Source organism: Neofelis nebulosa, chromosome 7, assembly GCF_028018385.1.
Source record: "Neofelis nebulosa isolate mNeoNeb1 chromosome 7, mNeoNeb1.pri, whole genome shotgun sequence".
Lineage (NCBI taxonomy): Eukaryota > Metazoa > Chordata > Mammalia > Carnivora > Felidae > Neofelis > Neofelis nebulosa.
The window spans coordinates 125,236,494-125,260,849 of NC_080788.1; the positions used below are offsets into that span (position 1 = coordinate 125,236,494).

At 38.3% G+C, this 24,356-nt stretch overlaps 1 protein-coding gene across 37 annotated transcripts in view; it reads left to right on the forward strand.

Annotated features, from left to right (window-relative positions):
- NRXN3 (neurexin 3) overlaps window positions 1-24,356 on the forward strand; it is a 1,582,316-nt gene that overhangs the window by 1,418,817 nt on the left and 139,143 nt on the right. For 23 of the 37 annotated variants that reach the window (XR_009264656.1, XR_009264657.1, XM_058739879.1 and 20 more), the window contains 2 exons: window positions 1,898-1,987; window positions 7,428-7,735. Coding sequence is in view for 35 of the 37 variants with exons in the window: in XM_058739879.1 (XP_058595862.1) it covers window positions 1,898-1,987; window positions 7,428-7,735 (398 nt within the window). In the remaining 2 variants the exon portion in view is untranslated. The remainder of the gene's footprint in view (window positions 1-1,897; window positions 1,988-7,427; window positions 7,736-24,356) is intronic. The other 14 variants (XM_058739868.1, XM_058739883.1, XM_058739896.1 and 11 more) reach the window with 1 other exon arrangement.

Genomic DNA, 24,356 nt, shown 5'->3' on the forward strand with positions numbered 1-24,356 from the left:
AGTTGCCTTTTTTTTTCTTTTTTAATTTTTTTTTTAACATTTATTTATTATTGAGAGAGAGAGAGCATGAGCATGGGAGGGGCAGAGAGAGAGCAGGAGACACAGAATCCGAAGCAGGCTCCAGGCTCTGAGCTGTCAGCACAGAGCCCAACGTGGGGCTCAAACCCACAAACTGGGAGATCATGACCTGAGTCCAAGTTTGACGCTTAACCGACTTTGCCATCCAGACGCCCCAAGAAGTTGCCTTTCTGTTTTTTCTCCTTGCCTGCAGCCTCTCCCTTTCCTTTTTATTTGTGTAAAAAATAATACTCCATTCATTGTAGTTTATCCTTTGATATGTTAATATTATGTTTTATCCCAACCAGAGAAGATACCATGATGGAGGCTGGATACAGATCCATAGTTGTCTCTTTCATGAGCTTTGTGTTTGTTGTTGTTTTTGTTATTAATTTTTATTCCTTGGGAAGGAGAATGATTCACCTTCTTAAATCATTTGTTCATAGCAGAAATGAATGGGAAATCTTGGAAACATCTCCCAACATAGCCACCCCTTTCCCATCTTATACTTCATGGAAGGCAGGTACTAGTTTAGTCACATGTGGAATCTTCTCTGTCAATAATTCCTATAAGAAGGTGGCTCTGAGATTGAAATGCCATGGTGACCTTCTTTTAACTTGGCCTGTTGCTATATTTAATCCTAACATTCTTTCTGGCTTTTAGACTTTTTTGTAAATCGTTTCCAAGAGCACCTGTTTTGAAATTTTTATTTCATTTTTAATGTTGGTAATTTGGAATGGGATTCCCTAAGTTCCAGTATAGGGCTGTGAGTGAAAATTCATGAATTAAAATTCACTAGTTTCTGCTTGATCACTGTGAGGTTGGTTGATGAGACAGAACAGTTCCCCAAACATGGCTTCATTATTTTGTGATTTGAAGCATATTCATTAGGGGTATATCTCTATAATACTACTCTCCAAGTCTGTCCTAATTAGACAAATCATCCAGGGTGGTAACAACAGTTACAAAAAGAATAAGGGGGCATCGTAGCAGTTAAAAGCATTATGTTTGAGGCTTGAAATTAATTAGATATTTCATGCCTGAAGGAGGTATCCTGAACAGGCTTTATGAATAGATACTTGTTCAGAAAGGACCTCTCATAGAAAGGTGAGAGACTAGATAAACATATAAAGCTTGCATCTATTAGTAGTAATAAAATTTAGGTACTTAAAAGTCTGCTAATACTCTATCACTATATTTATAGCTGCTTTGATTTACAAATATTTACTTTGGGTTTTCTTCTTTTTTAAAATGTAGAACAAGTCCGGACAGACGAATAGAGATGTAAAGAATCATCTGTGATACTCTATTTAACATAGTTGATGAGATACCAAGGCCTCAGAGTAAGAAGTCACCCTTGGCCATCAAGACTTAAATTGTCTTCTTCCCTCCACCAGAAGTTAGAGCAGTTACAAACACTTGAGAATAAGGAAGTACATGACCCCATGCTTCTGATAGGGTTCAGTACTGTGAGAGTAGATCATGCATGACTGAGACAATGCAAGTTTCCTACCATAGATAAAGCTGATCTGGTAGGCAAATTATTCACAAACCAGGAAAATCCTGTGCCTCCATTGGCCCAATTGAGGTGTGGTTGGGGTGAGATGGATTCCCATCTCATGCTCCATTTCCAAAATATGATGATGGAGCACTGCATAGCTAAGACTAACCTGACCTCAAACCTGTCAACCATGGGCAGAGTGACTTCGACTCCACCTCTACTAAAGATAAATTGATATCTATCTCTAAAAACTTCATAAACAAACCAACAACCTAGGATGTTTTTAATGACGTATTGACTTTTCAGATTGTTTTTTAAGCTGTTTTTTAAACTTTAAAGGCAACACTGATAATGAACGCTTCCAAATGGTAAAACAGAAAATCCCCTTCAAATATAACCGGCCCGTAGAGGAGTGGCTGCAGGAAAAAGGTAACCGTCGTTAAAACTTTCATTTTAAAATCATTTGATTCTAAACCCTCATTTTTAAAGCCTGCAAATAAATGTTCCTTAAATGATAATCGCCTGCTGCATAAATGACTGTTTTAATTTTCATTATAATTTGTGTCAGCTTCCACCTGCCATATGTTGATAAATCATGCTATAATACATTGCCATTAAAATACAGTTAAAGGGACTAACATCTAGCTTGCTATCAGCGTGATAACCACAAACAAGAAATTTCAGGATCCTCTAAAAAAGAAATGTATTATGGCAATTTAACCACTGCATGACATTATTTGTTAATTTGTTTTAAATTACCTCTTATACCAAAGCTTTCTAAAGAAATTTCAAAAGTACTCTTTAAACTTACATCTTGAGGCTGTTTTGGCTTTACTCTCTAGCATGGATAACAAAACAATCATCAGATCAACTCTTATAACATAAACTGCCTAAGACAAATGTTATTAAGGGGAGCAGTGTTTTTTTAACAATTTGTTTTTAAACAAAGAAAGAACGAGAAAGATGAATTTTGCCTTTAGATTCAAACTTACAGAGGCAAAAGTATTTCATAAGAGGTTAATTGTGTCCTAGTTGCTGGCTGAAACTAAAAAAAAAAAAAGCTTATTTTACACTTTGGTTGTATAATACCCTTATGTGTTTAATATTTATGCAACAAAAGTGGAAGTGGTTAAGACAATGCGTTGGAAAAGAAAGGCTCATGAAAGGCAAAACAGCAGTTCTGATTTACTGAAGAAAACAACCACTTTGTTAATAAAAGAGGGCAGCGGTTATACCTGATGTTAGAATTTTCTGTGTGGCTTCTATTTGTTACGACGTAAACTATTATCTTCCAATGAAGAAAATTCTCTATTTTCAGAAGCTATTTATTCCCTTCTTTCCTGAGCCAGTGCAAGCTACTCTTGTCTCAAGACCTTCAGTGGGTTCTTAAAATTCGCAGAGATTTGATGTAGTTACACACAAAAAGTAATTGAATATATTAATATGCAACCTAAGCAAGCTTAATTACAGTCTTAAGTTGGGTGACAACATTCAGACCCTTAAGCACGGAAAATCCTCACTGAGACTTAACTGTTTGCCCTGTTTTTAACGTATGTGGTCTAATTAAAAATAAATTAAGAATAACTCTAAAAAGCAAATAATTCGTTTAGTAATCACCAGCTCATAAAGTCCCTTTAACATTAAAGACTACGATTGCCTCACTTTTTAAAAAAGGAGAAGAAAACTAGATGCATGTCTGAGTCTCATGTGCCTGAGAGAACTTTTTTTTCTTTCAATTTTATGTTAATAATATTTTCTTTTACTCCATTGCCTTTTGAAGTCTAAGTTGAAGAGCATGCCAGGCGTTTTCATTTGTATAAACCATTATAAAGTTATGAGTAGGCTTTTAGTTTTCCTGCTGATAGCATTGTTATCAGTTGGCTTTCATATAGAAAGACACTTTGAAATATACAACAAATCGAGGGGGAAGGGTGGTTCAGGTGGGATGGAGGGCGGCTTTCTAGTTTCTTAACCAAATATGTATATGTTCATATATGCATATAATATTGAAAATGGTACTTGCAATCTTGGAGTTTCTCTCTTCTGCATTATTTTAACGGAAATTACTTTTTTTTACACTTTGGGTGAGTAACATCTATTCATTCTATTGCTTTACCCCTTCCTCTGTCTAGCTAACCTTCCCTTCAAAAGGAGTAGAAAATATATACCAAAAGACCTTGTAAAGACAATGAGTGAAAAAGGGTAAAGATGGAAGGATGAATAGGCAGACGTATCAGGAAAGTACTTGGAATGCCTCTTTGAAGTTATTTCTGTCATTGGAGAAGAGATGTGGGTCACAACATCCCTGAGTCTGTTTTCTGGCTCTGTCTACTATTGACTGATACTTTCTGACCTTAGACAATCCACTTAACCTCTTTATATCTCAGATTTCCCATCTGAGGAGAGGAGAAATAATACTGCCTATTCCCCAAGGGTGTTCTGAGGTTTAATTAATTAGTCTTTGTGTGACACTGTCTGGAGACGTGCAAAGATTTAATTTAAGCAGAATGTGAACTTGATATCCAAATGAGGTAGCAATAATGACTTCCAAGAACATGGGCACCTAAAACAAAACAGAAAGTAACCTGCTACAAACCCAGTACTAGTATAACCAAATTGAGTATTATGGATAATAGAACAATTCCTAGTTTGGGTTATAGATATAGATATAATGGCTGCTTATTATAAAAAAAAAAACACAATTGATCATAATGAATAACAATAATGAAATCTGGCATTGATTTTGAGAAATCTGGGGCAAATGATAAAACTTTCTCCAGTCAGTCCCTTATAATATCGCTTTTTAGGGAGAGGGTAGTGATGACTGATTCCCAGTTTATTCCCTTACTCCTGCTTAGGTTGGAGAGGTAAAATGACGAGAGGAAGAGATGGTGGGAAACTGAGAGTTTCCCACTATTACTTTAGTGATTGCCAACTTTACTCTTAACTTCCTAATCCAAGGTACAGAAGGCTAGGAAAGGGTCTATAACCAAAAGAAAAACAGATATAGCCAGAAACAGACCATGAAATAAGCAAACAGAAATCCATACACTTCCCATAGCATGATGGAAAATTGAAGCATAGACAACCTCCTTCCCTATTTCACCCAACTAGTGTCTTCTTCTCAAGAAATAATTACTCAGATCTCTCTGAGATCACAACCATAGCCAGAAGTGGAGCAGTGGCTTAATCCTGTAGCCCAGAAAACATGCCTTGCCCTTCTCCATGCTTGGGTTAGTCTTTTTTTTTAAATTTTTTTTTTTTAAATTTTTTTTTATTTATTTATTTTTGGGACAGAGAGACAGAGCATGAACGGGGGAGGGGCAGAGAGAGAAAGAGACACAGAATCGGAAACAGGCTCCAGGCTCCGAGCCATCAGCCCAGAGCCCGACGCGGGGCTCGAACTCACGGACCGCGAGATCGTGACCTGGCTGAAGTCGGACGCTTAACCGACTGCGCCACCCAGGCGCCCCCATGCTTGGGTTAGTCTTGAACAAGCAAAGACCACTTTACGGAGTGTAATGTGGCAACTGGAATGAAAGAGATCCATCATTTCTAGCTAGTGTAATTCAACTTTGCATTTCAATTTTCTCTCTCTTTTTATTTGTAATAATTGTCAGAATGATATCACCAGGAAAATAAGGTGAGGACTGTTATTGATGTGAAGTGCTTTCAGAAATACTAGAAATATAAAATCTCTTACCTATAACTAGCTATATCTATTAACTGATCATCGATGCTAAAGCATATACGAAAAAGGAGATGAGTAAATATTGTTGGCCAACAGTTGTGTGAATGGAAGGAATAGCTTGACGTTGGGCTATCTGGTGTAAGCTACTGAATTGAGTCCTAGAGATCTCCTTTTAGGCAGCTTCTTCTTTATTATGTTAAGCTGCCCCCAATGCCTATGCCTATGCCTATATGGGTGTATTTATTCTCCCTTTCCATCATGACATTTCTTATGCAGTAAGCTTAGGGCTCCTAGATAAAGCTGTAGTCAAAAAAATAACAGTAAAGAGATTTGAGCTGCAGGTCATTATCCGGTGTTATTGTTCATTGAAGATTTTGAGAAATGAGAGACCAAAGGGCAGGTGATGATGTATGTGCACAGAGCACTCAAGAAATTGGTGGGAAAATAATGGAAATCTATTAGATCTATTTTGATTGTTCCCTTAGCATCTGGACAATTCTGTTATCAAGTCCAACAGATTCCGTTTCCATGCTCCAAATATTTTTATAGAGTGTAGATCATTTTCACTATAACAAAATTCTTTGGTCAGTTCTCCATACTGCAGTGTTTGAAGCTTCCAAAAAGGTATTATTTATAAATTATTCTTGACTATGCTGTTAAGAGTTTCCCCATGAGCAGAATTGACTCTTGTATAAAGAGCAGATGCATTTTCCCTTCTTTGCCTCTTTTGTTTCATCCATTATTATGCATTCAGAAGGCATTCCACATTATATACCAGAAATTCAAGGATAGGTAATTATTGTATAGAGCTAAAGAACATGTAATAGTGGTAGAGGATAAGAGCCCAAACATCAGAGTATGCCTCTATTCAAATTAGAGATTGTGGAGCAGAAACCCTAGTCTTTTAAAAATAAACTCCCTTTTAATAATCAGGCAATAATAACAGAACATTCCAGTCATTTATAGCTAAAAATAATCCAAGTGATTAGATTGAGAATTTGTGGAGCATTGTTTTATTACTGACTTAAGTGGAGAAAAATTCAAAAAGGATATATTTAATTCCATTAATAAGTTTCCCCCACTTATCCATATGCAAAAGCAGAAGGAATTATCTGGAGAAATAATAGCATAGAATGCCTTGGCCTTAAAAAGCTGTTTGGGTTTTTTCTGGGAAAGACCTGGCACTAGAGAGGCTTTTTTAAGTGGAGGTAGTTGGGAGGAAGATAAATTGAGTTGCACTATTCTAGACTCTGTTCTGTCATGATTTCATTCTGATAATTTTCTATTCAGAGAAGCACAAATGGTTCTCCAAATGGGAACTCCAAATAAGTTGAGCTACTGATAGTCTTCAACACATTAATATACGTTTATATATTTTAAGGAGTTTTTTGTGTCTCTTTTTTTCGTTAATACCCATCCTTTCTTTTATAATGCATTGATTTGGAATGACATTTTCCCCTGCCCCAGAAACATTATCAATGCCTGTTTATTTCCCATATTTTAGGGAGAGATATAGTTGTGTGACCATAATCCGCCCTCTCCAAAGATAAAAGAGATAGGAAATTATCTGTCATGATGTTTATTGTTTAATAAACGTCAAGTATAGATAGAATATTATGTATTATGTAGGAAATGAGGTATTTGGTGAGTAAACTGTTCATATCTATAATGAATCCAAGTCTTTAATTGAAATTTAATTTCAGTTAATTTAGTTATCAGACCTATTTTTTTTTAATTCAGTGTCATAAGTTACCTCACAGAGTTTTTGTTTGCCATATATAATTCTTTTTAGTTGTTATTCTGTGACACTGTAAAAATGAATACAATAGGTATTTATTACTATTATCACCTGATTTGGGGGTTACTTTCTGTCATCCACAACTACATACCCACCAAGAATACTTCAATGCTTTGTATCATTGAACCAATATTTCTCATTCCTCACAATAATGAAATAGAGACTCAATTATTCAGTTTATCTAGGATATTCAGCTAGACAGTGGAAGAGATAAACATAGTGAAATGTTACTTGCTACTATCTATTGAGTTTTTGTTATCCAATTTTCTCCCCTTCAATTGCTCAAGGAAGGCTGTTTTGATACCTGGTCCATTCAGACCAGGTAAGACAAAGAAGATAACATATGGGAATAATAATGTTTCCTCCACCCAACCCACTAGGACGGCAGTTAACCATCTTCAACACCCAGGCGCAAATAGCCATTGGTGGAAAAGACAAAGGACGTCTCTTCCAAGGGCAGCTCTCTGGGCTCTATTATGATGGTTTGAAAGTACTGAACATGGCGGCTGAGAACAACCCCAATATTAAAATCAATGGAAGTGTCCGGCTGGTGGGAGAAGTCCCGTCAATCTTGGGAACAACACAGACGACCTCCATGCCACCAGAAATGTCTACCACTGTCATGGAAACCACCACTACAATGGCTACTACTACAACCCGCAAAAATCGTTCTACAGCAAGCATTCAGGTAAGCCTTTCTACAACTATTAATTGAGTCTTCTTGATTGTCTTTGAGACATTACTATAATGTCAGTGTTGCTATATTGCTAAAGTATCTGACTTACCATGTTTGTAAGAAGGATGCCTATAGACACTTATAGTAGTAAGACCTAGGAGTAGAGAAAGACAAAGTTATTGCTAAAGAAGTTATAAAAGTTTTATGTGCACTCATGGGTTATTATCCCTATCATATTTATCGCTGAAATGGTAAGGCTGTTATTCAAAATGAGGAATGGCTAACACTTTCAGTATGAAATACTCCTTCCTTTCATTTCATTTCTTTTCTTTTCAATAGCAAAAAAGGAAAAGGGGGAAGGGAAATTTGTTATCCTAGGAAAGACTATATCCTACTTCAGTTCTATTCACATCCTCTTCATGGCTTTGCTGAAACATGAACCATTCACTTGAGACCAATGAGTAGCATTAAATCAAGGACAATTGAAGCTAGAAGTTTAACTAATCCTTACAAAATGCAGTCTTTGTTTAAATTTTTAAGTGTTGATCAATCACTTATTTTTTATCCATTTTGTTTCCTTTGTATTTGACCAAGATCCTAATTACATTAGAAATTGTGAAGGTCTGAGTTTAGCTACGTAGGAAGTCCTTAGTTTTGTGGAAACACTTTTTGTTTTTTCACTTAAAAGTAATTATACCCATGCTAAAGCTTAATGCTTTGCTGACTCCCTTGGCATTTCATAAATCTAGTTAGTAGGGAATAGGAGGTTAATCGAGTTATTAGCCTTAAATGCTGTGGCATAAAATAAGACATTCCAATTGCTTGTGGGGAAATTACCCCTAGCCTAGTTAGTGTTTATAGATGATTCAGTAGATCAGTACTTGTCCTTTCTGTTTCTTAGTTTGAAGACATTATCCAGGGGCTCAATTGAGTCTTTGACATCACCCTTCCATTGGCTTCAGTGGGCATTGTAAACATAAAGTCAATAATCAATTAAGCCCCCTATGTGTTCTCATTCTTCTGAATTAAGTTTATGTGAGTTAAGTAGAGGTAAAACTGTTGTCTTCCTTTTCCCTTTTCTTTAAGCAGAAATATCCAGACAGCTCCTTACAGGATCCCACAGTAACAATTTGAAGCTGTATGCACTGATGATGTTACCAGGCCAATCTTATGTGTTTTAGAAAGGCTAAGAAGCTGGTTAACATAGCAGTCGTATAGTTGTGTGTGCCCTTGCATGTATACCTACATACATGGTGGAAAAAGAAATAGCTTCTTCCCTACTGATATTAAAGCAATAACTCCTGACACTTCACTCTACTCACTGAAAAGAAGATAAAAGGCAATATATATTTCTATTATGACTCTCTATAGCTCAAGAGCAGATCTGTTTATGGTTGGTGAAAGGATAGTTCTGTCTGCACAGGTCCTGGCAGACTTGTTCTGTTTCTGTCATAATACATTCTGCTAACTCTGTGGGAAGCAGAGGAACAAATGGCTTTTTCTTCATAGGAATGGCTGGTCCTACAGTCTTTTTCAAGACCAAATTTTTACTGACCTCAGGACGATTTAATGATACATAAGGATATAGGGACTAAGCTATGGTAATTATCAGTTTTTGGCTTTCCCTCTTACAGCAGATATTCACATAGGAGCAGACTCAGTGAGTCTTTCCAAAAACTAAGGAAGCCAGAGCTTCCAGAGAAGAGTAGGGTACAAAGTACAGAAGTCTTGCAAGTGATTATGACTCTGAACATCATAGAACCTGTTGTCATTGTGAAGGATGTGGACAGCTGGAGCATGCTCTCTCTAATAGCCTCCTGTCTGGTGTGTTTCTTTCCCTTTGAGTCCAGTGATAATTGGATTTCATCTACATGACTTTCCTTTTGCTTCTGCAATGGCTATAAAAATGACGTATAAATATGTTGACATTCTTTGCTTTTAAGAGTTTGTAAATACAAACTCTTAGAGGAAAGACAGTGGACTAGCAGAATTGGATGAAACTGGAATGAGGGATTAAAAAGCTCCATATTCTTTGTAAAGATTAGCTAGAGGAAATAATATCATGCCAAGGATTGCGGACTTTTTTGTTCTTGCCAACTAGCCAGAAGAACTTTGCCCTGACACTTGTTGTAATGAGCACTGGGTGTTACGTGTAAGTGATGAATCATTAAATTACACTGTATTATTATTATTACACTGTATATTAGTTAACTTGAATTTAAATAAAAACTGGAAACTACAAAAAATTAAAACAAATAAGAACTTTGCCCTAGGTTACATAAAAATGCAATAGCCTGCCTTGTCTCCAACCCTTTTCTGATCTCAAGTACAGATTACATCAAGCCTGTGTTTGGACTTGGGACCCAAGATTTAGGACAATTCCCAGACTCTGAAGATTTTGGGTGAGGAAGGTCAGTCTCAGAAGCTCTAATATGCCCTATGTGATCTAGCTAATTTTCTTGGGTGAAATACACTCATAAAATTTTGACCTCTGGGAGAAAACAAAAAGTGGGAAAGACTGGATTTCACGTTTACCAGAACGATCATGTATGAAATCTTATAGCCTTTTCTAGATGATACTCTATTCTGGCTTCCTTTGCTTTGATAGCCTTGCTGGACCAGGGTTGTCCTAAAATTAGACTCATCCAGGAAAAACAAAATAAGCATCAAAACCTGGTGTAAAACCATATGGTTATACAAAAATCCATTGGTTCCTTTTTTTTTTTTTTGAGTTTATTTTGAGATAGAAAGAGAGCATACACGTGTGCATGCACAAGTGGTAGAGGGGCAGAGAGAGAGGGAGAGAGAGACTCCCAAGGAGGCTTCATGTTGTCAGCACAGTGTCGGACACAGGGCTCAATCCCATGAACCGTAAAATCGTGACTTGAGCTGAAATCAAGAGTCAGACACTCAACCGACAGAGCCACCCAGATGCCCCTCCAGTGGTTCTTTCTTTAAACATAAGCTAAGAAAATATCATTCGGCAGTTTGTTTCCGATTGGCTTTGATTTGTGTTGATTTCAGATCAAAGGAAACCTGCAAAGTGCCTTCAGTGCTGTTCTTACCTGTGTGTGAACATAAACAAATAGCTTTTGAGTTGACATGGCCCTTCAATGCCCCAGCCTCCTGGAAGTAATCACTACTTTGATATTTCTGATGCTCTTCTTTGTTAGAGAACTGCTTGTGGATCATATGCACTGTGTAAATTACTCACAGCTATGGTGCTTGAACATCAGGTCTTCACCCTATATTAAGGAAAGTATCTCCAGGTCCTCTCCTGAACATAAAAAAAAAAAAAAAATTAACACTGAGAAAGCAGGTGGGTGCATTGAGAAGCAGATGAGCACATTGAGAAAGTGAATGCGTGGGTAATAGTACTTAAATAGAGGTAGGTGCTCAATAAATATTTATTGAATAAATTGGAAAACAAAAAAGGCTTTATTACATACCTGTCACTTAGCGACTGAGGCATGGCTTACAGACAGTTTTCCCTTCAGGATGATCAATGTGCTTTGGATAGTTTTATTTTTTTTTCTTCAGTGGTTAAATGCATGTACTTGGAGTCAGGCTGCCTGGGTTTAAAACCTAGATCTTCATATGAGTTAAGTGACTCTGAGCAAGTCACATTGTAGCAGGATTCTAGCACAGAGAGTCATGACACCCCAAGGCTTTTCTTTCCAAGCAGCAGCTTTATTCATGCCGGCACTGCTCGGTTGGGTTCATACCCAAAGAACTGAGCCCTGAACACCACCTAGCATAGTTTTTTTTTTATATATTTTCTACTTGTTTGTCTCCCATATATGGTAACACACACAAACATGCAGTCTGATTAAGTGGTCTCATGTTACAAGGTCATGAGGGATATTGTCACGTACCTTGTTACCTTGAGTTTTTTGTCTTTTTGTGTTTTCTTTCCTTAGGGAGGGGACCCTAACACAACATATGTTCTAGTTAGCAATTGTTATGAAACAAATTTTCCCATAACTTAGTGTTTGGGCAGGGCTCAGCAAGGCAATTTTTCTGCTCTACATGGAACTGACTGAGTTTACTCAGTGACTACTCTGGTCTGGAGAGTCTGGCTCCACTCACACACCTTGTGACTTGGTGGGTTAACTAGAAACACTGGACTCAGCTGGATCCATGACCCCTTATATGTAGTTTCTAGGCTTTCTTTCATAGAGGTTTAGGGCTCCTAGAGAAAGTTGTTCCAAGTTTCAGGGAAGGGAGACCTTAACCTCACTTATTGATGGGAGGAGAGCAAGAATTAGTAACTAATATAAGCCTACCAAGTTGTAAAATTAGAGGGAGGGAAGGGTATTCCAAGGTACTGCTGACACCATGGGATTGTTGTGAGGGTTAGCTGAGTTAAAATAAGTAAAATTCTTAAAACAGGTACATCTTAAAGAATAAGATTAAATATGTTTTAACATTATTATACTCTGTCCTCAACATTTGGTATGGAAGTCAATACCCTCTCAGGCAAGGATCTACCTCAGGAAATGGGTCTGCTTCCACTGTCAGTAGCATCTGTAGTTCACAGTGGGGGCTAGGCGGTTTTGGGGGGATAGGGATTTGAAGGAGGGTCAAGGTAGAATTTGAAGGCTGGAATGTGTCCTGGCAAATGAAAAGTTTTTAAGATCTCAGGAATGGACTTCTTTGATAGCTCACTCCTCATCTTTAATTTTCTCTTCCATTTAAAAATTTTTTTTACATTTATTTATTTTTGAGAGACAGAGAGAGATAGAGCACAAGCAGGGGGAGGGGCAGAGAGAGAGGGAGACACAGAATCCGAAGCAGGCTTCAGGCTCTGAGCTGTCAGCGCAGAGCCCGACTTGGGTCTCAAACTCACGAACCATGAGATCATGAGCTGAGCCGAAGTCGGACACTCAACCGACTGAGCCACCCAGGCGCCCCTTTTCTCTTCCATTTTAAACCACCATGGGGTTCTATGGGCCTCAAAGAATACGTTTTGTTATGAAATGTATCCACACATATTTTTAAGGTTACAAAGAAGAACCAGAAACATTGCCATCATGGAGTTTGACATGAGCAATCAATATGAGGTAGTGACCCACAAATGGTAGTGGTATGGGGAGAGGAAGGGGTTAGTATGGGATGGCTTGACTGGATCCCACAAATTAGGTGGGAATGGAACTGGACCTTGTAGGATGAGTATAATTGGGTACATGGTGATGAGAAACAAATCTCAGTTGGCTACATATCAGAAGCTAAGTTGTCAAAATCAGGGATGGTAATTCCTGAGAGAGAGAACCAAGTCCAACTGGAACAAAGAATGGATAGAGGAGGTTTGTGAGAGGCGAGAGATCCAGATTCTGAGAGTCGTGGCCCCACACTCCCCTAAATGAGAGAGGACCAAGAGGAGAGAACTGCACTGGGTTTCCTGTTGGTTTTACTACCAGGGGTGCCCAAGCAATTATGCAGGCATTTGTATTACAACTGACCTCTGTGTCAGGGTTACTATCATGACACCAATAGGTCAGCTTCTTAAATGGAAAAGTTTAACTCAGTCTGTGTTCAAATTTCTTTACCCATTCAGGAAAGAAGGCAAAAGTGAGAAATAAAAGTCTTTGGTAATTTGTGGTCACCAGAACCAAATTGTTCCTATGAGGCAGGAAACAGCTAAGAGGAAAGTAGTTCCAAAAATAATGTGTATTCTCTTACCTTAAGCCTACAGACCGAGTCGTTATCAGTAGAGAAAGAATTCAGTGTGTTCTGTGCAAATCACCATTTGGAATCCTTTATATGCTATTAGCAGGATACTGATCGTGACCCACTTTTTCTGTGCTGGGCATTGGTAAAGTCACCTTGACATTGGCCAGTGCTGCCTGGCACCAGAAAATTACCAGAAAATCACAATGTTCAGCCAGATTGGAGCTATCCTGATAAACAGTAGAAATGAAAGACTTGAGAGTTTTGTGAGACTTCATTCTTACCTCGAACTCATAAATTTGGCAGTTGAAGATGAACCACTTTCAAAAATTCCAGAAGGAAGCCAGTTTTTTTAGGTTTTGTAACAGCACCTATACGGAAATTCCTCCTTGTGGTCTGCTTTCAGTTTTAGGCTGGGACTAGTAAAAAACACACTTCAGCTTTGATATTGACTATTACAAAACAAAACAAAGAAAAAACTTAGGATTAAAAACTTGCTCCTTCAGGGGTGACTGGGTGGCTTAACTGGTTAAGCGTCTGACTTCAGGTCATGATCTCATGGTTTGTGGGTTCAAGCCCTGCATCGGGCTCTGTGATGACAGCTTGAAGCCTGGAGCCTGCTTCAGATTCTGTGTCTCCTTCTCTCTGCCCCTCCCCTGCTCATGCTTTGTCTTCTTTGTCTCTCAAAAATAAATAAAGTGTTTAAAAACTTGATCCTTCATACTGCCTATTTCAGGTAGAGTTCTAATATATTTGAGGGAAGTGGGTGTACTCTAGAGTAAGAATTTCTGAGCTGGATTCCAAGTTTTTCTAGTTACTTAGCTGTGTATCTCTGGGCAGGTTGACTGGCCTCTTTAAGCCTTGGTTTCATTATCTGTAAAATGGGTATAACAATAACAGTACTTTTCCTATTGTGGTGAGTAATAAATATGACTATGCATGAAAAGAACTTAGGCCATGACCTACCCATAAGTTTTCACTAAATCCTAAATCCTAGGATTTCACTAAATCCTAGACTTAAGGAAACCACTTCAAACCAAGAGGCTCTCCCAGAACTCACAGATCCCCATAAGGCTTAGACATCCTGTATGATTGGTTATATAAGCATGTTAACTTTAAAAATAAAACTCAGTTATTTTACCAGCAAAAATGGGTTAATTTGGGAATAGCAGAGAATTACAATTTGGGACAAGCAAGCTATAGGAAAACCATAGGCATGTCTGGGAAACACAGGAGAGGACAGGTCTCATAGAGAAAAGAAGGGAGTTGGGAAGGGTGTCATAAACAGTAAGTGTGTTGGAGTGAACTGGGAGTTCAAAGTTTAGTGGCTGTTCATTGGCTGAATTGTGGAGGTCTCTCATTTGCTGGGCTGTTACCAGGGGAGGAGAAAAGCTTTCTTAACTCCTGCTGGGAGAGTACAGTAGTAGCTAATGTATTATCAACTTACCAGGTCCCTCTCTTCTTTTTGGTCCTGAAATTGACCAAGAGTGGTAGAGCTTGGCCTCCTGGTTCCATTTTAAACAGTTTCCCTTTTTAATTTTCCCCAGTACAGGATAACAATTTTGTGTAGACCTATACAACCCCATAATAACCCAGGATTTCCTTTGAATGTCCCAGATTGAACCAGAGCCCTCAACTCCTCAATTAGAAGAGATTTCTGTGGAAAAGTCTTTCATTTTCTGATGTAGGAATTGGCTTTGCTGAATGGTTATTACATCAAAGTGTTCTATTAGGGCAAAGTGTATGAAATTGCCATTTTTATAGATTGAAACGGTCAAGTATCAGGAATTTTATATGATTCAACAAAACACATGACCCACACATTTACAGAATACAGTTATCAATGGCATTTTGAGATTTTGGCTAGAACACCAAATTTTCTCAAGGTTCTTCGAGTAACCAAACTGTCTTAGATTGGGATACAAGATAAGTCTATTTACCTCATCCTAAATATCATGCTTTATAATGGGAGGTAGATCACGTGGTATCAGGAATGTTTGCACTTGCCTAAGGAATTACCCCTCAGGGCCCCTCCACCTTTTTCTTTCTGCCACCGGCTTGACAGAAGTGAGACAGTAGTCGACACAGTTTCCAAGCCCTCACTTTTACCACTAGACAACAAAACCTCCAGGGGAAGTTTATTTTTAGGATTAGGGCTCAACTAATATTGATTAACAGCCTTACGTAATGTGCGGCTCCAGGGCTCGTTCCTTTCCTGCCAAGCCTTATAACTGGGGAAGGCGCTGAAGATTTGTCAGTCTAATTAGACTTAAGCTGCCAGCCAAGAAATATCTTCTGTCTTCTCCTTACCCTCATGCAGGTACTTTCTTTTCCCCTCTCAAAGAATAGTTTGAGGGGGGAGGGAATTGGACTCTAATTTTCTCCTTAGCTGGTAAGACTACAGTGATAATTTCTCTCAGGGATTACATCATTCTCACGGGAAAAAGAGAGAGAGAGAGAGAGAGACAGAGAGACAGAGAGAGAGAACGCTTGGTGGGTTTACCTACCTCTTAAAGACCTATATGTTGATAGTACAAGTAGGCCAGGGAAGAGAATACAGTGTCATTTCTTTTGGTCCCCTCTTTAATACTTTAGTTTTAGTGGATGGGATCAGTACTTCCCAAAGCTGAGGTTAGTCCCTTAAAGGGTCCTAGGAGAAGGTCCTTATCATAGACAGGCAGGAAACCTACAAATTGTGAGAAGTTGTAGAGACGCCATTCTAATTAGGATGTAATATTTCTAGGATAGAAAGTTCACCAGACCTGCTGATAAAGTGTTGGTTCTTATTTTGAACAACTGGGAGAAAAGTGGGGTCAGCTCTTGACTACTCACTGTAGAGGACCCTCAACGATTCTAAAGCTCCAGTTGGTTTTGCCAATCACCCAACATACTACATGGCTAAGTCTGAAGCCAAAATCCTTACTGTGTGGTGTATGGATTTCCTCCTTGCTCTCTGGCCTTCTTTTCTGCCACACTGCTTCAGGTACATAGGTCTTCTTGACCTTCCTTGAACATAGGGCCCAGATAAAGGAGAGGCGAGAAGGGTTGTACAGTTGCAGAGTTGGGTCTTGTCTGTATTTAAAATGTTGATATTTTGCTTATGGAAAATTGTTTGCATTGATATTGACTCCAAAATATTGCAATATAATACCATGTGTCTTGAATAAGTGATTTGGGGTGGCACCCCCTTAAATGTTATACCTTAGATGAATACGTCATTAGTGCCAGCCAGCTTGAACGTATCAAGCACCTCTGTATCTTTTCACTGGTCATTTTCTCTGCTTGAAGCAGCTCTTCCAAGGTATTTTCATGACTCACTCCTTACTTCATCCAAGTTTCTGCCCATTTGGTACCTTAACAGAGAGGACCTCCTTGACCGTCTTCTATAAAAGAACACTGTCTACTACCTGGTACTTTGTTGTCTGCCATAGCAGTTATTTATACCTGACATTATGTCACATATTTATTTGTTTATTGTCTCTACTTCATGGTATGTGAGTTCCTGGATGGCAGGATCTTTATCTCAGACACTGTTAGAGCTCTGCAGCATAGGTAAACCCTCAGTCGGTATTAGTCAAAACATACAAATCTACCAGCGCCTTCTCAGGGAATACACACACCTCTTAATACTTACAGGCTGGATCTCACTTCCAAGCACCTTACCCCCGACAGGTCCCCTCCCTGATGGGGCTCACCAGTGACAGTGGTCATTAGCAGTGGTTTTGCTGCTCTTAAATTTTTGCCTTAATAATAATGAGTCCCAGGAAGGTCCCCTTGTATCTGGTGCACATATTATTCACTTCTGGTCTTAAATTCTCTTTCCTTAGGGCTTATTTGTTGTCATAATAACAAGGGCTTCTTCTAATGCTCAGAGTTTTCAGAACACTTTTGGAAATATAATGTTACCCATTTTGCCTCTCCAATTTCTTCTCCTTCTTATTTTTCCAAATTACTTAATTCTTAATTCTCCTAAAACCTACCTTTAAATATAGGTAAATAACAATTATTTCTAATGACCCACTGCTTCTATTCATTGGTATGGAGAGAAAATTTACTTGAGGTTCATTTATCTGGTTGTATGTGTGTGTGTAGGTTGGTGGGAATCTTCGACCTGCTTTTGTTAGCGCTTTTGTTTTTGTCTTATGGCTGAGTATGTTATATGAACCCACTTATCCCTGGTCATGACCCTATGACACTGCTGGCTCCACAGTCACCTGTCTTCAGAATCTTTTGAAAGAACATTGATGGAAGATACTATGAGAAACCACTACACTGAGAGCAAGAGCATTATGCAGCTCATCACTCAGCATTGAGGTCCTGGCATGGCACCTGCCACAAAAAAAGGACTCAGTAATGTTTATCAAAGGAAAACACTTTCTTTCCTCATTTAACAAGCATTAAGAGTAGATTCACATTTTTTTCCAATATCTTCAACAGTATCTAATGTGGTGCCTTGCACATACTGTAACAGCTGGTGGCTGGATAAATGAACTGGAGGAAAGACAAGGAGAGTTGAAGAAAGGAGAGGAGATAATAAGCATAAATACTCTGTAATTTTGTTGCTTAAGAACCACCTGCCCATTTCATGGATTGGATGGCTAAGGTTGAGAGAAATTAATAGAATATCTTTGATATAGTTAAAATCACGATACAAATAATGATGCTTTTCATTTCCCTCTTCTTTGCTGAAAACTTTCAGAAGGGATTCCACAATGACCACCTCTATGTAGAAGATAAACTACTTAATGTCTCTTGAGTCGTCAGAAAGAATCAATGATTCTTATTTAAACTGAGGTCCAAGAATTGATTCTATTTTTTTTTTCTTGAAATGCGTCCCTTTATTTCTGTTTATATATGGCAAGGAAATGACTTCAAATAGCAGTTATTGCTAGCCAGCTTTCAAGATGGATATTTCCATTCTGTCTTTGACAAGACAGTAGGAGGGCTGGGATGTGCTTTCATACCTTTCTGGTGCATGTTTGAATGATTGTAAAAATTAGAAACACACTGAAGCTGTTATGACAGCCCTGCCTTTTGAAACCATCTAATTAATGCCTTGGGTTGTCTAGAGAGCTAGTTCTGTTAGCTAAATGGAGAATGCAAGGTTCTCCTTGGTTTTCTCATCATGCAGGGATGAGATGGCTGGGGAAATACATGCACACCATATCTGTGGTGGCTAGCAGTCACTGAGAGAATTACTTGATGGAAATTTGATTGACTTGTGTACATAATGCAGTCTCTTCTATCTCTCATCCCAACTGTGTGTGTGTCTGTGTGTGTGTGTCTGTGTGGGTATGTGTCTGCATAAGAAAGAAAGTAGGCAGCGCCTGGGTAGCTCGGTCAGTTAAGCATCTGAATCTTGCTTTTGGCTCAGGTCATCATCTCACGTTTTGTGAGTTCCAGCTCTGCATTGGGCTCTGCACTGACAACATGGAGCCTGCTTGGGATTCTCTCCCAATCAATCTCTCTCTCTCTCTCTCTCTCTCTCTCTCTCTCTCTCTCTCTCTCCCCACCTTTGTATTATCTCTCTCTCAAAATAAATAAATAAAAATTAAAAAAGAAAGGGAGGGAGAGGATGCTCATGTGTTTGCATGTATTGGCTAGAAGAGTGCTTCATAAACTGTTTTGTGTACACAAGTCACCTGGTGACCTTTTTAAAGCACAAATCATGACTCCATTCTGGGGTGGGGCCTGAGATGATGCATTTGTAGCTAGCTCCCAGATGCTGTCGTGTTGCAGTATGTGGACCTCACTTTGGGGAGCAGGGATCTAGTAGGTATTTACAGCTCCTTGCTGAGCAGTTGTAGCCTCTGTTTAGCCGTCTCTCCCAGACAGTCTCCCCACACTTCATTCAGGGATCTTCAAAACAGGAATTGCTAACCCAAAGCATTATGTAAGTGAGGGAACGGATACCCAATTGAGGATTAACAAGGAAAAACATATACCATCAGACAGTCCTGCTCCTGGTTCCACAGTCCCCTCCTCCTGTCCCTTACTCTGGTACATGCCCCCAAGGCAGATGAGTTAAAAAAAAAAAGTAGTTAGAATTTAACTTGTCATAATATTTATCCCACTTTCTGAGAGGTGACCTCTGATGAAAGCAGAAGGACGTGAATGATTTTAATCCGCAGTAACAATGGGGAACCAGTCCTGACCATCTTGAGCAGTATGAGTATATAAAATGACAGATTTTTCTCCTTTGCCTCTCCACTTTCTCCTTCCCGATACTGAGAGAGACACATATTCATGCACCCACAACTCACACTATAATGCACAATGAAATTTCACCCAGGCTTTATCTCGGAGCTGCTGTTCTGATGATTAATGCCCCACTGGCTGGGAAGCTATTCCTCTGAAGAAAGACAAGGAGAAAGAAAGAAACGTGAAATATATCTCTGAGGCCATTTCTCATTATTATTATTATCATTATTAGTTTCTTACTGCCCTATCTATTCTGTTTGGCAAGGCGGGGGGGGGGGGGGGGAAATGACATTTCAAAGCAGATTTCATGTGGGAGAAATGAGCAAGGACAAGGTAGAAATAGACACTTTACACTAAAGGGAACTGACCTGGATGGGGTTTTGCTGTTGTTGCTGTTTACTTTTGGTTTTGTTTGCTTTATTATTTTTGTTGTTTTATTGTAAAGCCGAATATAATAGATGCCTCCATCTGTGTCTTCTGTATCTTCCCTCCTAGGCATTTATTTTTGCATGTGTTCTTTTGTCTTTATTGAGTCTCTGTCTACAAGAATCAATATGATATAACATATGCAAATGTTATTCCTGACCACTTATGCAAAAGACTGGACAGAATAATTTCATTGCTCTGTAACTCCCGTAATATAATTGCCTCCATATCCTAGTTGATTTCAAGTTTTGAAAGGATTACTTTTTAAAAAAAATAATTCTTTCTATGTAGGTATTGTGTTTCTGATTCTGCCCTGTTTCTCATTCAAAGAAAAGGTGATTGCCAAGTAATTTCCGGCTCTGCTATTTAAGAGGACTACAGAACGGTGGTTCTTGTTGAAAAGATGGGACCATAGTAAAAGCATTATCACCACACATGTGTCTACTGATAAAGTGGCAAATTCATTAACACAAACCGAAAGTACTATAATCTGATTTAGAGAACGCTGTATTTCCAGAGTTGACTTTATGAGAATATGGAATGTGTAGCTGCAGTGCCAAACGCAACTTCAAAAGTTGGATTTTGTATTCAATTAACAAATGTTTGAGTAAATTAAGTACCTAGTATGGGCTAGCTACTATTCTAGGCACTTGGGCTGCAGAAATCCAAAACAGACAAAACGCCTCTTTTCTTGCGGGGCAAATAATCTATTACACAAACATTGGGCACCTGAAGAGCCCAGGCTTTGGAGAAACAAAGAATGAATATCTTTCGGCCTTCATGCACAATCTGGTAAGGCTCTTAAATATTTTCTAAATATGAGCTCATTTTGAGTTCAGGTGTTCTACAGAAAGTTAGCATACTGATCTGCTATTACAGGTATAGACGCAGGAGACAGCAGCCATCTATATTTAAACAGATCAGTTCTAAGAATAAGGTCTTTAATGTCTACTCAAAACAGACAAGTTTCAAATTTAGACAGTGTCTTTGTTGGCTAGCAAAGATGGCAATAGTAAACCACGTTATAATAAAATGATTGCGTCTGAAACATATTTTCCTCTCAAGGACTAAGTTTACAATAGTTATTGCAAAGATTTTGCTTATTGCCTTGAGATTTTAGTTTCATGGAATGTTTATATGGGAAGAATCTCAGAGATGGTTTGGTTATTCAATCCCACACAACTAGTTGAGATTTAGAGATGGGCCAATCTGGTTTTAGGTTCTGATTTCATCATTAAAATCTGTATGTCCGGGGGCAGATTGTACGCCACCTTTTTAAATGTAAACAATAAGCATGTATTAATTTGAAGTTTTAATTTAACATTTATCAAAACAATACCTCTGCATAGCTCAAAACCTTGCCCAGCACCCAGTATTCCATTACTTTAGTGCAGAGACACCATTACTCTGGAGCAGAGGCATAGTTACTTCGACCACTAGGAGTGCCAGCTGGTGGCTATCAGCTGATTCCTTCACTGGAGCTGTCCTTGACTAAAGAAGCCACTTTGCCCAAAGTCAAGCCCCTTCCAGTGGATGTGCCCATATCCAGTGAGTAGTGGATGGGGCTGAGAGGATATATAAAGGATCCAGCTGTTTGTTCAAGTCTGCACAACTGGGAAGGGCCTCCCAGCTAGAGAAGCCCCATGTGAGTGTTGAGGTCAGCTAAGGTCTTTGTTGTGACTGCTTTGAAGTTCACCTCCTCCCTGTCTCTAGACTTGGACAGCATTCCTCCCAGAACTTCCCCACACAGAACTAGCTCTCAGAGTCTGTTTCCTGAGAAACCCAAGTTAAGAAAGTATCTAGACCGATGGTAACTCCATTTATAATGGTGATCACTTTGTAATGTATATAAATGTTGATAATACTATGTTGTATACTTGAAACTAATATAATATTGTATGTCAACTATACTTCAATGGAGTGGAGGGGGAGGACAGTGTCTAGAAACCTAAAAGAAAACAAGCAAGCAACAGCAGAAGCACAGCAGTCTCTTTCCACATCTCCCTGTGCCTCGTGGTCCTACTCCACACTGGAAACCCTCTTAGTTGCTTTTTTGGATATTTTCCTCTGTATGTCTAATGATATGCTTCTATTTCTTGACTTTTTCAGTTTTACATATTAGCTAATATCTTATGACTCTGGAATAAAAGAATTGCATTTTCTCACCCCCTCCGTCTTCCAACTCATACACATTTCCTCACCTTCAATTTGCCAATAAAATTCTGTCACATTTTGATTGAATCAGTGTTATGAGTTTACATTTTTATGACTTTCATTTATTGAGAAAAATGTAAAATCATACATGTACTCATTTATTCCACAAATGTTCACTGGGTGCTTAGAATATGCCAGGTGCTATTCTAGGAACTGAAGGTACAAGCAGTGAAAAAAAAATGGAATAAATGCCTGCTCCTGACATAACATCCTACTGTTACGATGATATTTCCTTTCTTCTGCAACTCTGTTAATAAATACCCTCATCATCTCATAACTTATTTTTCTAACGACTTATCAGTGTTGTAGCCAACATAGCTATAAAACTTCTCTCAGTATAAACATGCAGGTAGTGTTTTTGTTTTCTTCAAGTAAATACCTAGAAGTAGAATTTCTGGCTGGTATGATAATTCTATTTTTAATTTGTTGAGGAACCTCTATTCTGTTTCCCTTAGGGACTGCACTGATTTACATCCCTACCAACAGCACACAAGGATTGCCTTGTCTCCACATCCTCTCCAACACTTATTATTTCTTTCTTGTTGATATTAGCCATTCGGACAGGTGTGAATTGACACCTGATTGTGATTTTGTTTTACATCTCCCTGATCCTTAGTGATGTCGAGCCTCTTTTTGTGTGCCTGTTGGCCATCTGTATATCTTCTTGTAAAAAAATGTCTGCTTGGGTCCTCTGCCCATTTTTTAATGAGATTGTTTATGAGATTGTCTTATATTGAATTTTATGAGTTCTTTGTATATTGTAGATGGTAGTCCTTTATTGGAAATATCATCTGTAAATATCTTCTCCCATTCAGTAGGTTACCTTTTCATTGTGTCGATGTTCCTTCACTGTACAAAAGCCTTTTAGTGTGATGTAGTCTACTTTGTTCATTTTTGCTTTTATTGTCCTTGCCTGACGAAGCAGATCCAGAAAAAAATCACTAAGACCCATGTCAAAGACTTACTGCCCATTTACATCTAGGAATTTTATGGTTTTCAGTCTTATATTTAAGTCTTTAATTCATTGAGTTTAGTTTTGGGTATAGTATAAAACAGTGGTCTAACAATTCCACGTCTAGGTATTTATCTCAAGAAAACAAAAATTTTCTTTATCTCAAGAAAAGACAAATGCACTCCTATCACAGTGTTATTTACAGTACCCAAGATATAGAAGCAACCCAAGTGTGCACATTTTCTTTATGTACATATATAAATAAGAATATTAACCATAAGAAAGAATGAAGTCTGAAATTTGCAACAACTTGGATAGTGCTAGAGGGTATTATGCAAAAGTGAAATAAGTCCGAAAAAGACAAAAGCTATATGCCTTTACTTATGTATAGAATCTAAAACAAGATTCATAGAATCATAGAAAAAACTAATGGTTGCCTGAGGGGAGGGATGGGAGGGTGGGCAAAATAGGTGAAGGGGGATTGAGGGGCACAGTCTCCCAGTCATAAAATAAATAAGGCACAGGGATGTAATGTAGCCTAGGGAATATAGTCAATAATATTGTAACAACTTTCTTTGGTGGCAAATGGTAACTACACTTACTGTGGTGATAATTTTGTGATGGACATAAATGTTAAATCACTATGTTGTACATTGGAAACTAATACAATATTGTATGTCAATTATTCTTTGATAAAAACAACAAACAAATACCACACAGGTAATCTATCATTAATACTTTTTTCTTGGCAAAATCCTTGACAGTCTTCTTTCTGTCTCCAGTCTGATATGTCTTGAGCCTTACAGCTGTCATCTTGGATCTTCCTTGCTTCTCATTCTGGGAAATCCCTGGGCTTCACTTTTATGTTAAACCTCAAGTTTTGTCTTAGTTTGCTCACTCATTCTAAAGATGTGCGCCTTCCAATAGCCTTCTGAGAAAGGACAGGTGAAAAGTACAACCATTGAGATTTTGTCTATCTGAAGAATGTCTTATCCATTCTTACCCCTACTTAATACTCTCTGTGGGAGAAGCTTATAGGTTAGAAATCATCTTCACTAATAAATCTGAAAGCATTTGTCCAATGTCTTCAGGCATTCAGTGTTACAGTTGTTGCAATAACAGTGTGATGTCTGATTCCTAGCATGCACCTGGTTTTCTTCTGTTGTTATT